Genomic DNA, 16,376 nt, shown 5'->3' with positions numbered 1-16,376 from the left:
ATTGTTTTGTAGATATTATTTAACACATGACAGCCGCTTTGTTCTGTTGAAGAAGGCTGTGTAGAGAGCACTGGTTGTGGTGGTGTGCAGTAAGAACGGAAAGTGACAAGGCCAAATTTTTGCTAGATTTTAATAATTCTGCTAAATACTTTATATAGTGTACATGGATTTTCCAACTGGATGTGGGATACACATGGGAGATGAAAACATCTCTGATATTAGGGAATATATTTACCCTGTATGTAACCCTTATTGCCAGTAAGATACAGATATATACTCTGCATCTTGTGCTAAATAGTTTAATGGGATACAAAAAAAAAACAAACAACAAACGACTACACAAACATTCAGCCAATTGTTTGGTGTCATTTCATTTTAATTTAACCCGAGGGAACTTCGACACCCCAATGACCCTCATCCATTTGGGTGGTGACAGCCCCACATTCTTATTCCCAAATCCTTTATCTTGTATCCTTCATCCCACAGGTAGCCCAGGAAGGGTGCTCCAGACCTATGTGCTCCCCAGGTCGCATCACCACCTCCTTCACTGCAGTGCTGGGAACGTCTAGGAGAGAAAACAGCTCTGGTCGAGGCGAGTATCATAATCCCCCCACACCTGAGGGCAAAGACACTCACCATGTCCCCAGTGAGCTGGCCCAGCCCCAACAGGGCAAGGGCGAAGTGGATGCAGTTACAGGTGACAGCATCATAGTCCAGCACCATGTCCATGGCTGCCCGGATCCGCCACTGCAGGGCAGTCGCATCCAGTCCCCCCTTCATCCGCAGCACCTTGGCGGGGCCTCGTGTCCTCAGGAGGTGGCTCTTACCGTGCTTGGCCACAATCCCTGTTGGGGATGTTCCTGAGGTGCCTGTGGTGTAGAGGAGATGGTGTTCAATGAAGGTTGAGGGTCAAAAGGAGGAGCTGGGTCTCCAAATAGGGTAGAGGTGTCCAAATAGATTTGAAGTGCTCAAGGAGTGTTGGGGTCATCAAGAAGGTTAGGGAGTTGGAATCACCGGAAGTGTTGGGTCCCCAAATAGGGTTGAGGTGCCCAAAAAGAGTTGGGGTCATCCCTTGATGAGTTCCCAGTAACCTGGGGTATTTGTTTCCCGAATTGAGTTGAGATCCCCAAGGAAGATAGGTTATCAAGGAGGTTTGGGGGTGACCTGAGGTGTTGGATCCCCAAATAGGGTCAGGGTGCCCAAGGAGCGTTGTGGTCCCCAAGCATGAGCTGCTTTGCCTCATGTCCCCCGTGTGGAGTTTCCTCCCACTGCTCACCTTCCAGGTGGATGATCTCCCCATCACCGCAATAGACACCAGCGTGGGCACCCCACCAGCCGGGTCCCCTCGATGCCAGTGGGAAGAGGAAGAGGTCCCCAGGTTGGGGCTCAGCCGCCCCGTTGGGCACCACATCAAAGTGCCGACCCAGCAGCCCCTCACAGAGGAAGAATGCCGCTGTGCTTGCCGCTCCTGCCACTGCCTGGGGACACCACCACATGTCACCTCCAGCCAGGTGCCACCCCGCAGGTTTGTGCCTGTCCGGCAGAGGTTTGGATCTCCATGGACCAGGGAAGAGATCTGGGAGGTCATCTCCAGTCAACTCAGGTGGACAGCTTGAGTCCAGAGCAACCATGGGCACTGAGCAAAAGCAGGTTTGCCCTATAGGTGGTAGGATGGGTAGTGTGGGGTGCAGCTGTGGATGCTGGCACTTACCTGCTTGGAGCTGCTCACCTGGAAGGACAAACACCCATTGGTCACACTGGTGGAACTGGGACCCACCTCACCCCAGGCCCCAGCTGCAGACAATTTTGGGGCAGTGTCACCAAGGTGTGTCCCTTGGTGTCACCTGTGCTGCCTTGATCTGTTCCATCCAAACCTGCCACATCCAGGAGCGCAGCCAGTACCGGAGCTGGAGGAATGGTGGGACCTTGTCCTGCAGGGTCAGCAGCAAGGAGCTCACCTGGGGGTCAGCGAAGCCAGAACCAGCCTGGTGGCACCCACACCTGCTGTCACCCACCCCGGTGGCACCCACTTCACCCCCAACACCCTCTCCATTCACCCACGTCCCCTTTCCCTCACACTCAGCACAAACAATGCAGGTGCCACGACCCCAGGGTGGGAAATCGGGAATGGGGTACGACGGCCTCCCTCGTGGCTCCCCAGCTACCTGCTCCAGGAGGTCCATCTGGAAGGAAAGACATGGCATCCACAGAGCTGTGCCACCCTGGCTTGGGGATCTCGGTGTCCCCAAGTCCTTGGCAGGATCACATCACCAAACACCAAGCTATGGCCTCAGTCACCACACTATCCCTGAGGACATGCCTGAGCACTCCTCTCCACCCTCACCTTAGAGACTCCTTCGATGCCCCCTTGTTGTGCTGTGATCCCCAGGCTGCAGGACCCCAAGTTGCTGGCAGTGCCAGCACCCAGGAATGTGCCCAGACTGTCCTGACCGGCCCCACCACTGCCACTGAGCCCGCCCTGTCCAGGTGACATGGGGCCCTCCCAGGGGGAACAGTCTCCACCTGCTGGGACATTTCCTCCAGTAACCCCTTGGTGACAAAAAGGTTGTCACAAAGCGCACAATGGACCTGAGCCTGTGACCACCAGGATGGTGCCACCTCCGCTATCACAGGGCTGTGCCTATGGAACGGCCACTGTGATGTCCCCGGGGAGATGCTTGCCCTTGAGGGTGGGTTTCATGGCCAGGTCAGCCCTGGAGCCCCATTAAAGTTTCATCTGGGGTCAGCAGAGGCTTTGGCTGGGCATGGAGCAGGTGACCTGGGAGCTGTCACCACCCGCTGCCCGCAGCCACTCGGCATCATTTGTCACAGGGGGAACACAAAGGGAAAAAGAGCTCTGGTAAAGGAGAGCTGATGACGGATGAAACCAGAGCCAGGCCCTGACATGGCTGAGCGCCAGTGGTGGTGTTAACCCATCGCAGTCACCTCTGGTGCCAGCAGGGGCTGCCTGAAGTCCCACATTGCTCTTGTTTCCTTCCAGAGCCTTGTATCTCCTGGTTGCTTTTGAACTCTCTTGATCCCCTTCACCAACTCCTGGTCCCCGTCATCCCATTGTGGTCCCCACCATCCTCTCATCATCCCTACCGCCCCTATTGCTCCTCACTGCTCTCTCCCAATCCTTGTTACCTTCCTAATTCCCATTGCATCCTCCTGGTCCCCACCAATCTTTTTTGGGCTCCGTCATCTTCTCCTGGTCATTATCAGATCATCTCCCTATCCTATGGTCCCATTCCAGTCCCCATCAAACCTTTCTGGTCCCCATCACTCCCTCCTGATGCTCGTCCCTTGTTGGTCTCTGCCATCTTCTCCTGGTCCCCACAGCACCTTCCTGGTGCCTTCCACTCCCTCCTGGTCCCCAGTGGGACCTCCTGGGCTCCAACGTCTCCTCGTGATCCCCATTACGCTCTCCTGATCTTTGTTGTCATCTCCTAGTTGCCCCAACCAGTTCCCAAACTCCACCCTCCCCACCTGGTCCCCTCCTGGTCCCTACAACCTTCTTCTTGTCCCCGGCCATGCTGTCCCCTGACTGCAGCACATCCATTTGCTCCCCGTGGCTGGTGGGATTAGTGCAGCCAGAACCCAGCAATGGGTCTCAAGACAGCCAGCAGCATCTTGGGGTAATTAGTAAATTAGTAATTAAATGCTGGGAAGGAGGGAGGGAGCCGATCCCAAGGTTTTAGGCTGGGTAATCCCAAGCATCTGTCACAGAGCTGGGTCACGGGCTTTAACGTTTGCTCCTTCATATGGGGACCTTGGGGCTGAGCCCCTCAGCAGTGGCATTGGGCGCTGTCTGGTCCTCAGTGTGCTCGAGTGCCTCTTTGGGCTGCTGGCAGAGACGCAGCGTTGGGGGCACCTCTGGATGGGGCCACGTGGCCGGGTGCAAGAGCAAAATGGGGTGGGAACAATATTTTTGTAATTATTGGATTTCCTCGGTGCAATGATTATTGGCTGGTGGCAGATGGCTGCTGGGGCTAATCCCCTTCCCAAATCCCAGCTCCAGAGCTGGCTTTTTACCGGCGGTGTGGAGGGAAACATGGCTGGGTGGCAAATTAGCCGAGTCAGTGCTCATCACCATCCCTGGGGGCCAAAAGCCACCGTGTCCCATTACCGTGGGGTATCCAGTGTCTGCCCCATGGGCAGTGGCCAAGGAGACCTGTGGGTATGCAGGGTACCCAGTTCCCACTGCATCAGCCCGGCACCTTTGTGGTGTTGCTTGTGGCAGGAACAAGATGGAGCCATGGACTGGGACACGAGAATGAGATGCTGGGATGGAGGATGCTGCTGATGGAGTGGAAGGATGCTGCATTTGGGATGGGGTGATGGTGGCAGTGGGATGGAGGATGCTGCAGTTGAGATGGGCTGCATGTAGAGGTGATGGAGTGAAGCTGCAGGTGAGGACGGAGATGGATGGAGCCTCATCCCCCATATCCCCTCATGTCACCACCTCTGGTCCCCAGCAGAACCCTTGCGATAGATCCACCCCAACCTCAGCCTCAAGACTCCATCCCCCTCCCTGTCCCTGTCTCCACTGGCCTCACAGCCCACCCCGGATGGCCGCGGGGGGGGTTTAGTGCCTAAAGCCCTCAAATCTCAAATTGTGCTGCCCTGTCACAGCGAGGGTTTAGCCTTCGTTGCGTAACCCTTGGGCCACCTGGCCCCATGCTGCTGCGTCAGCAGCCACGGCCCAAAGCCCCCAAAGGGACACTGAGGCTGCTGGCCCCAGGGGGACACACGATACCCCTGACCCAGCACTAATCCTCTTTGGGGGACCCCCATCAATTATCCCCCTCAATTGGAGCTTGTAATTAATTGCCTGGGGACAGGGAAGGGGGGCTTGTGCCGTCCCCCCACCCCGTAATTACCACTTTTCGTTATTCCTCTCTAAACTCCTTAACAAGGGGCTTATGTGCTTACAGGGCCCGGTGGGCACAGCACGGGGGGACATAGGGGTCACCCCTGCACCCCAACACTCCTCCACAATCCCAGCCCTCCACTTCCCAGGGCCAGCGTCACTGTGACCCCCGTGTCCCCACTGCGGGTGGCTTTGGTGGCTTTGGTGGCTTTGGTGTCGCAGGGTTTAGGGTTACAGGGAGGCAGCCATGCCGGGGCTCAGCACCTTTTTAATTCTTCATCGCGTGGCTGATTGATCCCCCCCCGCACAGACACTAAAGATTAAGACGGTGACAAACAGGCGGCTGCTTACACAGCGCCCGCGCTAATCTGCCTTGAAGAGAGCACAGCCACAGCCCCATCCTGCAGAGAGGGGACAGGGACAGCCCAGCATGGCTGCGTCGCCGGAGGGGTCGGTGGTGAGCGCCGGGCTGGAGGACAGCCCCTCGGGTAAGAGCCACATCCTGCTGCACAGGTCTGTCCCCAGCGGGTCCTTCTGCGGGATGCTCAGGTCTCCACCGGTGTCCTTCTTCAGGAATCCGTGGGGTCCAAACGGGGTCCTTTGGGATGCTTGGGGTCTTCCATTGCGGTCCTTCTCCGGGATGCTCAGGGTCCTCCATCGTGGTCTTTCTCAGGAATTCTCAGGGTCCCCCATCGTGAGCTGTTTCCAAGATATTTGGATCCTTATCACAGTTGTTTCCTAGTATGTTTGGGGTCCCTCATCACAGTTCTCCTCTAGAATATTTGGAGTCCCCATCATGGCTCTTCTCCAGGATATCTTGGGTCCCTACTACAGTCCTTCTCTAGGATGCTCTTAGTCACAGTCCTTCTCTGAGATCCTTGGGAATTCTCATTGTGGCTCTTTTCCAGGATGCATGGCTTCTCCATCATCATCTTCTTCCCCAGGATATTTGGGGTTGCCATTGTACACCTTCTCCAGGATGCTTAGTGTCCACCACCACCTTCCTTCTGCGGGATGCTTAGGGTCCCCTGTTGTCCTCATCCAAGACACACGGGTTTCCCAGCCATGACCCCTCCCCATGGTGCCCATGGTCCTCATTGTGGACCTTTTCCACCATGCCTGGGGACCCCCATCAGCATCCTTCTCCTGGCTACTTGGGGTCTCCAGCTCTGCTCCTTCTCCATGATGCCTACAGACCCTCTTCTAGATGTCTGTGGTCTCTGCTCTTCCCCCAGGGATGCCGTGGTCCCCTGCTGAGACTCTCCTATGGGGCCATGGTCACAATCACAGCCCCTATCTGGGGTAATGGGTCCCCAGCCATGGCCCTTCTCCAGGACACCTGTGGTCCCCACTTGCGGCTCTTTGTCATGATGCATGCTCTCCCCCCACTGGGACTCCCCAGCCCCAGGGACACCATTTTATCCCATTTAAAAGTCCCATGAGAGTTCATTCCATGGCATCCCTGGGGTGTGGGCTGATGCTGAACCCTGTGTGCACCTCTTGGACTCCTCATCCATGTCCCCTGGGATATCTGAGGTCCCCCTGGGCCGGACCCACGGAGGTGGCAGTGCCCATCGTCTGAGTGAGGGCACTGATGGAGGGGGATGGGGACTCTGGGGTGTCTCTGCTCACGCTGTATGTTTCGGCTCTGCTCCCGCAGGACTGAGCCCAGCCCCTGGCAAGGCGCTGAGTCCCGTGCTGCTGTGCAAAGTGTGCGGGGACACCAGCAGTGGGAAGCACTATGGCATCTATGCCTGCAACGGCTGCAGCGGCTTCTTCAAGCGCAGCGTCCGCAGGAAGCTCATCTACAGGTGGGGATGGGGAATAGTCAGCTGGTGGGGACCCAGGGAATGGACACTGGGTGGGACAAAGGCTGTGGGTAAAGGGGGGGACATGGCATTCAGCGGGGCAGGACACCCATCAAGGGAGGGTATTCACTGGGATGCAGCACCTGTATGGGACAAGGCACCTATAGGGGATGAGGGCACCCAGAGGGGATGTGCATCTGCAGGGGACAGAACATCCCTGGGGCAAACAAGGCATTTGTTGGGGCAGGACACTCATGTGACAACGGACCCATGGAGACAAGGCACCCATTAGGGACAGGATATTTACTGGGGCAGGGCACCCGCTGGCTGAAGACCACCCAGCAGGGACAAAGCCTCCCTAGCATGGGGCATCCATGGGCCATGGGACACCCAGGGGGAGAGGGCCATCCCTGTGGGTGCAGCCAGGTACCACCTTTCCCTGCAGGTGCCAGGCAGGGACAGGGCTGTGCCCAGTGGACAAGGCACACCGCAACCAGTGCCAGGCATGCCGGCTCAAGAAGTGCCTGCAAGCTGGCATGAACAAGGATGGTGAGCAGGGCAGATGCGCTGGGGAGGGAGGTGGCAGAGTGCGTCGGCTACAGTTGATGTCACCTTGTCACCACAGCTGTGCAGAATGAACGCCAGCCCCGGAGCACAGCCCAGGTCCGGCTAGACAGCATTGAGCTGGATGCCGAGCTGCCCCCAGAGCACGTGGCTGCCACGCGTGATGTCCCCCCGGTTCCCTGCCCGGCCCCCCGTGGCCCCGGGGCTACTGCTGCCACTGCTGCCGTCCCCCGCACGCCCACACCGCCCACCAACCACCGCTTCATGGCCAGCCTGATGACGGCTGAGACCTGTGCCAAGCTGGAGCCTGAAGATGGTGGGTGACCGCCGGCGGTGGGGAGGTAGGGGGGGCAATGGGGTGATGTTGTGTCTCCATCCCTGCAGTTGATGAGACAGTAGATGTGACGGGTGGTGAGCCTGAGCGGGCGGGCGGTGAGTACCAGGTGGCCCCGTACCCAGCAGCTGGTCCCGAAAATGTCTACGAGACCTCGGCACGTCTCCTCTTCATGGCTGTCAAGTGGGCAAAGAACCTGCCTGTCTTCTCCAATCTGCCCTTCCGGGACCAGGTAGGGACCCCAAAAGCTTTAGATTGGGATGGGGTTGGGATGGGGATAGCCTCTCTGTGACCACAGAGCGAACCTTGGGGTGTCCCCAGGATGCCAATTTCTGGCCACGGGCTGAGCTGTGGGTGATGTTCCTCTGCCCAGCCAGGTGGGCTGATGGGTTATGGCTGCCCCCAGGTGATCCTGCTGGAGGAGGCGTGGAGCGAGCTGTTCCTGCTCTGTGCCATCCAGTGGTCCATGCCCCTGGAGAGCTGCCCGCTGCTGGCCGTCCCCGAGCCGTCCCCCGGCAAGCTGCTGCCAGCTGCTGTGGACGTGCGGGCGCTGCAGGAGACCCTGGGGCGCTTCAAAGCATTGGCAGTCGATCCCACCGAATTTGCCTGCATGAAGGCCGTGGTGCTCTTCAAGCCAGGTGAGAGCGCACACCCGGGTCCTCCGCTGCCTGTCCCTGTGTCACCCCAACACCCGCTGTCCTGGCAGAGACCCGCGGCCTGAAGGACCCTGAGCAAGTGGAGAACCTGCAGGACCAGTCGCAGGTGATGCTGGGCCAGCACAACCGCTCCCACTACCCTGGGCAGCCCGTCAGGTACAGCCAGCCCCAACCCCGGAGGTGCCGTTGACAGCGGGCTCTGTGACACCGCTCCATCCTCCAGGTTTGGGAAGCTGCTGCTGCTCCTGCCGGCGCTGCGCTTCCTCTCCTCTGAGCGCGTCGAGCTGCTCTTCTTCCGCCGCACCATCGGCAACACCCCTATGGAGAAGCTGCTCTGCGACATGTTCAAGAACTGACCCCTCCCTGTTGTCACCTGGCTGCTGCTCGGTGTCTTCTGGGATACCCCGGCTGTTTGTCCCTCTGTGCTGGCACTCTGTCACCCCCAGCTCTCCTCAGGGTGTGGATGTCCCCAGGCCAGCAGCCAAGTCCTTGGGGTGCTCCTAAGTGGTGCAGGAGGCTGGGTGGCAGGGGGACATCTCCAGGGTGGCACCAGGAGGGCCTCACGGGATGGGCACCTCGATGGGTGCTGCTGTCCCCAACCCAACCCTGAGCACTGCCTGGACATGGTATCAGCAGCACCCCAACCCAGGGACATGACATCAGCCTGGGGGTGGCACTGGTGGGGGACACGAGGGGACAGAGCTGTGTCATCTCATCCCAGGGGGCTTGCAGCCAGCCCCCTGTTTTGTACTCCGAATAAAGAGGGCTTTTGCAGACAGCCTCCTCGTGCCCTTCTCTCACATACTGGCGCTGGGGACACTGGGGACATGGGGCCAGAATAGCCAGCTGAAAATCAGATCTCCAGCTCCAAAAAGAGAACCAAGAAGCAACAGCCACCTGCAGACCCAAAACCCAGAGGTGATATCATCCCCCTTGGTGGCGCGTCCCCAAGGCGCAACCCCCCACGTGCCCCCACAGACATCACCCAGCGCTCCTCGTTACAGCTCTTTAATAAGCAAGGGCTTCACTCGGCCGCTTCGTACAGCCACACGGAACACGCCGGAGAAATATTACACAGAATTGCACTTTATACAGAACAACGGCCTCGTTGCAGGAAGGAAGGGAGCAACATTAATTAACAAATTAATGAGAACGCGCAGACGCGACGCGACAGCTCGACGGCTGCCCGCGGCGCTGGGCAGAGATAAATCATTCTCCTTTATATAATTACACTTTTTTTTTTTTTTTTTACTTTTTAAATTTTTTTTTTTAAACAGGTAAAATTCATAGAGGTGACACAGGATAATATATCCTTTTACAATACATACTTCCGTGGGTTTGGTTTTGTTTTGTTTTTTTTGTTTTTTTTTTTGTTTGTTTGTTTTTTTCCTTTTTAACTTACACTCGGCATTCTTATAAATTACTTTAAAAAAATTTCCATTAAAAATAATAATTAACAACACGCAGCCCACGTCCTTTCCAGTAGTAAGTACATTCACTTGGTACGAGGAGCGGATCGTCGTCCAAAACCAACACCGTGCCCCAGAACGGCCGCGTGCGGGCACGGGGAGCAGCAGGGTGCCGGCTTTGTGCTGGGTGGGGACCTGCTAAAACCACCCCAATTTCTGGGGGCTCATCGCTCATTGCTAGTTTAGATCCTGCCAGTGAGAGGGATATATACAAAATTATATATATATATATATTATTACATATATAGAGGGAGGTGATGCGTCAGCTGGATGCGCCGGCCCTGCTGCTCTCGTGGTGCCAGGGGGAGGTGGGTGTGGGATGGGACGGTGCTCTATTGGAGGAGACCTCGTCCTAAAGACTGAGCTTTGAAGGATCGTTTTGGTGGGATTTCTTTAAATAACAAGGCCTTTCCACTAAGCGAGGGGGAGAAGTGGCTCGTCCCAACACGGGGGGCTGCGTGGGGATGATGTGCTCCCCACATCACCGCGTGGCTTAAATCCAAAGGGAAAACAAAAACAACCACCAAGAACGAAGATTAAAATAATAAAAAGGCAAATAAATAAAACACCCCTTGAAATCACAGGCACTGGGGGCTGGGAACGAGGGGCTGCATCGCCGCGTCCCCAATCCCAGTGAAACCAACAGAAAACATGCAGGAAGACTCAAGTTATTGGTGTTCTCCATCTTTCTGGAGGTGTTCAGGGAAAGGCGTGGAGCCCAGCCTGCCCAGAAGGCCAAGCAGAAAGGGGCAGACGCAACACCTATGGATCCCATCAGCGCCCCCAGGCTCCCAGTCTCTCCCATCCTGCAGACAGGCAGCCCCCCAGCTGCAGCAGGAGCCAGCAGCCCCCATCGTTAGCGAGCGCCACTCATTAGTGCTACTGCAGGCAGTGCTTCTGAGCTCTGCTAATTACAGCCTGATGGAGCAGTGGTGGAAGACGCAGTGATGGCCGGGACCCGTGCTGCCCACTGACCCCTCGCCCTGGCACAAAGTCCTTTTGGGGCAAAATATTTAAAAAAAAAAACAACAACAAAACACAACCAATAAAAAAAAGTATTTACAATAAACTCCAGTAAACCAGAATATAAACAGAGCTTCAAGTAAGTCCTTGATTATTATTATTTTAATACTGATGGTCTGAAAAAGAAATAAAAATAAAATAGAAAAAAAACTACCACGAGAGGAGGGCACATTGGAAATAGGAAAGAACAACCAGAGCTGAGTCCTGTTGGCAGATCTCCTTCTCACCGTTCCACGCGCCCTGCAGCTCATGCACACCGCGGTGCGTTCCGGCACTCTGCTTCCCACTGCCTCCTCCTCCTCCTCCAGCACAGAGGACCCGGCACGGCGGCTCCTTCCCCGACGTCCCTCTGTCTGTCCCTCTGTCCCCGTGCCGGCCGTCCCAACCCCACACCATTGAGGCCACCGCCGAACCCGTCCCCAGCAGCTTCCGCATGGAGCGCTCATTTTGGAGCCCGAGCGGTCGGGGGATGACAGTGACGATGATGGCAATGGGGACGTCGTCATCCTGGCGTCTCACACCATGAACTCGTTGCTCCCCAGCAGGACAAGCTGCTGGCCGGCGCTGAGGTCAGCATCAGGGTTCCTTTTGCGGCCCAGCCCCCCTTCTGGCACCTCTTTGGTTTTCGGGGGGGAGTTCTTCACGCTCTTCAGTTTCTGCTTCCCCTTCTCGGGGTTGAAGGTCCCGCGCGTGGTGAACTGCGGCCGCTCATCGCAGTGGGGCTCGGGGGGCTCGCCCAGGGCCCCCGCTCGGTAGAAGGGCGACTTCGAGTACATCTGGAAGCGCTTGCGAGGCAGGTGGGGCAGGCAGGAGGTGGACGACTGGGAGGAAGAGGAGGATGAGGAGGAGGAGACGAGGGATGGATTTGGCGTGTCCGCCACGTCTGGCCGCGTCCTGGGGTGTCGCCGCAGCCGGCCCAGCCCCTCCGCCTTGTTGGGACGCAGGGAGCTAAGTGCTACACTTCGCTCTGCAGGACAGGGAGGCAGCAGGTCAGTAATGCGATCCTCGGAAGCATCTGGGCTCCCCGTCTCAGCAGGGACATATAAAGCAGGGAGAGAACCCGACCCGACACAGGTGAGATGATCCCACCTCCACTGCATCGCTCACAAAGACATCCTGTGTCCTGGCAGTGGGAACAACAACCTGAGCACCTGGGACTCCGTGCCCAGAGAAGCGCACACCTCCTCAGCCATTCAAGAGGCAGCATGATCTACAGACCCTGGGTGTTTTAATCATTAATTAACACCAATCTCATTAATCCAACTACATTGCTCTACGCAGAGCTTTGCTGTGGAACAACTGCATTGAAAGCTGCCTGATTGCAGGTTCTACTGACTCACCCGACCGATCAGAGATGGCTCCTTCGGAGTCAAAGTTCAGGTTTTCTGAGCTGTCAGCAGTGCCAATGGAGGCTTCTGACTCGAGTGTTTCATCATCAGAGGCGCGAGGCTCCAGTGTCAGCATCTCGAATGTCAGCTCCTCCCTGCAAAACCCAACTCTGTGACCCAACAGGACCAAAAAAGAGGGGAGGAAAGCAAGAGGGATGCACAGAGTCCTCCAGTTCAACCCACGAGCAGCACATCCACCCCAGAACCAACCGTCATCACGCCATCCCCAAGTTGAACCTCTAGATGCAAGGCGTGGAAGTGAGCCAAGCTTGAATTCAAGGGCAAACTCACTTCTCCTTCTGCAGGCTTTCGATCTGCTCGGTCAGCACCCTCTCCTCCTGCTGCATGGCTGCTTGCTGCTGCTCTGTCACATCCAGCTCCATGGCCTCCTCGCTGCTCACGGTCTCCTCAGGGACGTCAGACACCGAGGGCAGGCGCACGGCCACAGGGGACGTAGGGCTGGGGAAGGTGCCGCGCCGCACGCGGCCTTTGCCCTGAAGAGAAACATCAGAGTCAAGCGAGGATTATTTTGCACAGCCCATTTTTGGGGGACTCCTCCTCCCTGGCACAAAGGGATGCAATGGGATGATGCGACACAACGGCAGGTTTGAGAGGAGGAGGGTCTGCTAAGCAGGTGGGGGAAAGCGCTGCAAAAAAAACAGGTGAGGAATAGCTGGGGGACAGCAAAAAAACTAACGGTCAAATAGAAGAGTCCTGCACGTTTAGTAGTATTAAAACTTCTGATTATGAAAAAGGTCTTAGATGGGAGTATCATAGATGGAGAAATATTGTGAGTGCAAATGGCCTCTGCTTTACCTTCAGAGGAGCTGCTCCACAGGGTGGAAGAGAAATACTGATTTTTGGACACAAAGGATGCTGAGGAGTAGTGCGCTTTGTGGGCACGCCACGGCCATTAAAAAGCTTTTATCCTAACTGTTGCTGTAACGGAACACAACTCATCTCCTGAAGTCAGGATCCTGAACTGGTCAGAGAGTGAAAGACGAGTGCAACACGAGTGCAACATGGAAAACCCAGCACTTGCCTCAGCTCCACCTACAGGCTGCCCTCTTCTTTCAAACAATCATTGTGTTTCTTGGTGAAACTGAATCCCCTTCCTGCTGCACTTTGCCTCATTCATCAGCTCACAAACAGCTTTTCTTCTCACGGGGCTACTTCAACACTGTAGCTGAGGTACCTCTTGGTCTTCCTCATAACCCACATACCCAGAACATGGGAGAAAAGCCTCCCTTTTTCACTTTGAAAGCAAAAAGCTATCAGGAATGCAAGCAGGGATCTTTCCTCGAATGGCAAAGCAAACCTATGCTGGCATCAATGGGACACAGCCCAAGTGGGAGGCAACACTGAGCACTGCTTCCTCCTGCAAGGTTTGTTAAATCCTCCAGCCCGGACAAACGCTGCTGCTCAGCACTGAGACGTGAGATTTGCTCCATTTTACCCTTTCATCTCCTGCTGTTGCACCTGGGAGATCTTTCACAAAGGAGCTTCCGCGCAACGCAGCAACGTTCCTCTGATGGCATCACGTGGGCTGCTGAGCTGAGGCACAGCCACCTGAATCCTATTAGCAAAAAGCCCTGAGCTCCCAAAGATCCCCTGTGCCTCGTGTACTGCTCTCCCTGCCTATGGGGCGCTCAGCAGCGAGCGGATGCTGCAGTGACGACATCCACGTGGGCTTTCAGCAAAGCCCTCTCCTCTCCCAGCTGCTGCAAGCGGAAAATTCCCCGGTGGGTCAGATGTGGGTTTGCTCACAGTGCTTGCGTGTCCAATGCTGGCTGGAACGAGCAGGGCGACAACACTTTTTGGTGGTAAGAGCAGGGTTTGCTCTAAAAGAAGGAGCTTTCATGGTCCTATGTTTGGTCTCACTGGGCAGTGTGCTGCTGCAGGGCTGCTGGGTGCCCACATCCATCCTGGGCTGCCCTGACCATCAGGGTACAGCAGCCAGGCTGCCCAGAGCCCTTCAGTAGATGCCATATGATCACTATGGGATTCACCCACTGCAGTCAAAGCAACGGCTTCACAGTGCCCAAACGCAACCCCAGCAGGAATCGTGGATGGGAGCAATGAATCAAGGAAAGCAAAAGTGAGGAGGGCACAGAACGGAAAAAGAAAATGCTGAAGTGATGGTGAAAGCCACTTCTCACAGAGCTGCATGCAGGGGCGAAGGCACAAGCCCGGCACGTTTGGCTGCTGCTGCTCCTGGGGGTCCCAGAGAGCCACCTGCAGGGGGACAAGACGGGCAATGTCACAGACGATGGCCGGTGGCACGGGGCTGGAATGAGTGGCGGTCACACAGAACGGAGGGACGCGGCTGGCACAGAGCGCCGTGCAGTGAATACATACCGGGATTGAACTGCGGGTTATGCTCATAAATCTAACTGCAATTAGTACGGGTTTCTGGATTAGAGAGGACATGAAAAGGAAAGCAGAAGGTTAGAGTGCACATGCCATCGTCCCTCCAAAAGAACTGTTTTTTCTTCGCTTCTGTCTTTTTTTAAACCAGGACGAGCGAGGCGGCTCTGCAGTATCAGTGCCAGCACACGGCCGAGCCCCAAGCTTGGCAAAATGACCCCCAGAGTTGGGTCAGATCTGCCCTGAGGGCTGCTGCAGGCAGCTCAGCCCCACAGCATGGGTCTGGATCAGGCATCTCCTGATCCCACAGCCAAAAAGCCACACGTAGCATCAGCAGCCCACCGGTGCGCTGGGGCGAGCAGGAGCCAGAGCAAGCCATCGCTCACCCCAAAGCATGGAAGCTGAATGAGATGGTTGGGGAGCCTCAGGGAGCTCAGTTTGGATTCAGGTGATGTTACTGAGCTCATCAGCAGCACAAGGAGGACAGAGCCAGTGGCTGTGGGCTGCTTCAGTCCAGGTCTCCCTTGCGTTTGTGCATGGGGTGACAGCAAGGTAAGCAGAGCCTGGATTCAACACAAATTGCTCGAATGTGCAAGATAAAGCCTGAAATGTAAACAGGAGCCTCTGAGCTCGAGTGACTGCATTTCCATCGAGCCCTCTCTCAGGCTTCTTTCCCATCGCCTTTGCTGGGTTTTTGTTTTGCCTAATTCCCTGAAATCATGGCGAGCTGCCATGGGGTTGGGAGATGTGCTGCCTGGGGTGGGATGGTTTGGGAGGTGCAAGGGGGTGGGGAGCCTGGAATAAGCAAGGAGAGGTAAGGCAGGATTGCTTCAAGTGAAAGGAGAGGACAGGAGAGAAGAGAGGTGACTGTGTCAGAGCCAGAAAGCAGTCTGACTTTCTCTGCAGCAAGACAGATGTTCTCTGCGGCTATGATGGATGCACCACGGGAACACCTGATATCTGCCTTGGTGCAAATTCCCTTGTAAAAGGAAAGGGACACGAGTCTGTGAGCAGCAGGGGCTGGTGCAGCATCTCACCATTGACCTGCGGATCAAGGACAGGCGGCTCTTGGCTTTGTTCTCAGCAAACTCCAGGCTGTTGATGTCCTTGAGGCGAGCCTTGTATTTGTTCATCTGCTCGATGACAATGAGTTCTACACAGCTGGGAGGCAAAGAAAAGACAAAACTGGAATCAGAAAGGTTTTTATTACAGCTGTCTCTGCCTGGTGTAAAGATCTGCTCTGCTTGAGAGCTTCAGTATGCAAGGATGCAAAGAAAAAGACCAAAGAAATTCCCTAAGAAGAGCGACAGAATACATAGTTCCAAAAGTAATGTCTCCTATTTGTTTCCATGGAAAAAAAGTTTCCATGGGTCAGTATTGCAGCTGGCCCTGTTTGATATTTTTATGCACCAAGTTGGGACGAAGTGATGATCTGTCTGGGGGCAGGCAGGTCCTACAGAGGGATCTGGACAGGCTGCATCGATGGGCTGAGGCCAACGGGATGAGCTACAAGACCAAGGGTCGGGTCCTGTGTTTGGCCATAACGACCCCAGGCATTGCTACAGGCTTGGGGTAGCAAGGCTGGAAGCTGTGCAGAGGAAAATACTTCTTAATAACTTATACTTCTGGGTATAAGTTGACAGCCAGCTGAAAATCAGCCAGCAGTGTGGAAATAATTAGGAAAAATTTATTCTCAGAAACAGTGGTAATGTGTTGGTAGAGGCTGCCCATGGAGGTGGCAGAGTCACCATCCCTGGAGGTGCTGTTACAGAAAACAGCAGATTTGAGACACATGGTTAGTGGGCATGGTGGGGATGGGTTAAAAGTTGTACTAGACGATCTAAAGAAGTCCTTCCCAACCTTAATGATTCTATGATGTTACGGCCAAGCTTAA

At 55.7% G+C, this 16,376-nt stretch overlaps 2 protein-coding genes across 9 annotated transcripts in view; one reads left to right on the top strand and one right to left on the bottom strand.

Moving 5' to 3' along the window:
- The first annotated feature begins 5,295 nt into the window (after positions 1–5,295).
- Positions 5,296–8,927, top strand: NR2E3 (nuclear receptor subfamily 2 group E member 3). The gene is made up of 8 exons (XM_042824743.1): positions 5,296–5,361; positions 6,534–6,684; positions 7,127–7,230; positions 7,307–7,561; positions 7,630–7,811; positions 7,986–8,217; positions 8,286–8,391; positions 8,459–8,927. The coding sequence occupies exons 1-8, from the start codon at positions 5,304–5,306 to the stop codon at positions 8,589–8,591; spliced, it is 1,221 nt and encodes a 406-aa protein (XP_042680677.1). The 5' UTR covers positions 5,296–5,303; the 3' UTR covers positions 8,592–8,927.
- A 378-nt stretch (positions 8,928–9,305) lies between these two features.
- Positions 9,306–16,376, bottom strand: part of MYO9A (myosin IXA) — a 163,305-nt gene continuing 156,234 nt past the window's right edge. For all 8 annotated transcript variants that reach the window (XM_042824155.1, XM_042824163.1, XM_042824159.1 and 5 more), the window contains 4 exons: positions 15,520–15,643; positions 12,407–12,609; positions 12,068–12,210; positions 9,306–11,694 (listed from right to left, as the gene is read on the bottom strand). In XM_042824155.1, coding sequence (XP_042680089.1) covers positions 11,243–11,694; positions 12,068–12,210; positions 12,407–12,609; positions 15,520–15,643 — 922 coding nt within the window. In that variant the 3' untranslated portion in view covers positions 9,306–11,242. The remainder of the gene's footprint in view (positions 11,695–12,067; positions 12,211–12,406; positions 12,610–15,519; positions 15,644–16,376) is intronic.

Source organism: Centrocercus urophasianus, unplaced genomic scaffold (genome assembly GCF_019232065.1).
Source record: "Centrocercus urophasianus isolate 14NV4802_14NV808 unplaced genomic scaffold, USGS_Curo_1.0 seq_23, whole genome shotgun sequence".
NCBI classification, from domain to species: Eukaryota; Metazoa; Chordata; class Aves; order Galliformes; family Phasianidae; genus Centrocercus; species Centrocercus urophasianus.
This window is presented reverse-complemented; position numbering and strand designations above follow the sequence as displayed.

Excerpts from the sequence above, each read along its gene's own strand:
- NR2E3 (XM_042824743.1), top strand. The coding sequence starts at position 5,304 with ATGGCTGCGTCGCCGGAGGGGTCGGTGGTGAGCGCCGGGCTGGAGGAC. Across the intron at positions 5,362-6,533 it reads GCTGGAGGACAGCCCCTCGG|GACTGAGCCCAGCCCCTGGC; the intron begins GTAAGAGCCACA and ends CTGCTCCCGCAG. Across the intron at positions 8,218-8,285 it reads CGTGGTGCTCTTCAAGCCAG|AGACCCGCGGCCTGAAGGAC; the intron begins GTGAGAGCGCAC and ends CTGTCCTGGCAG.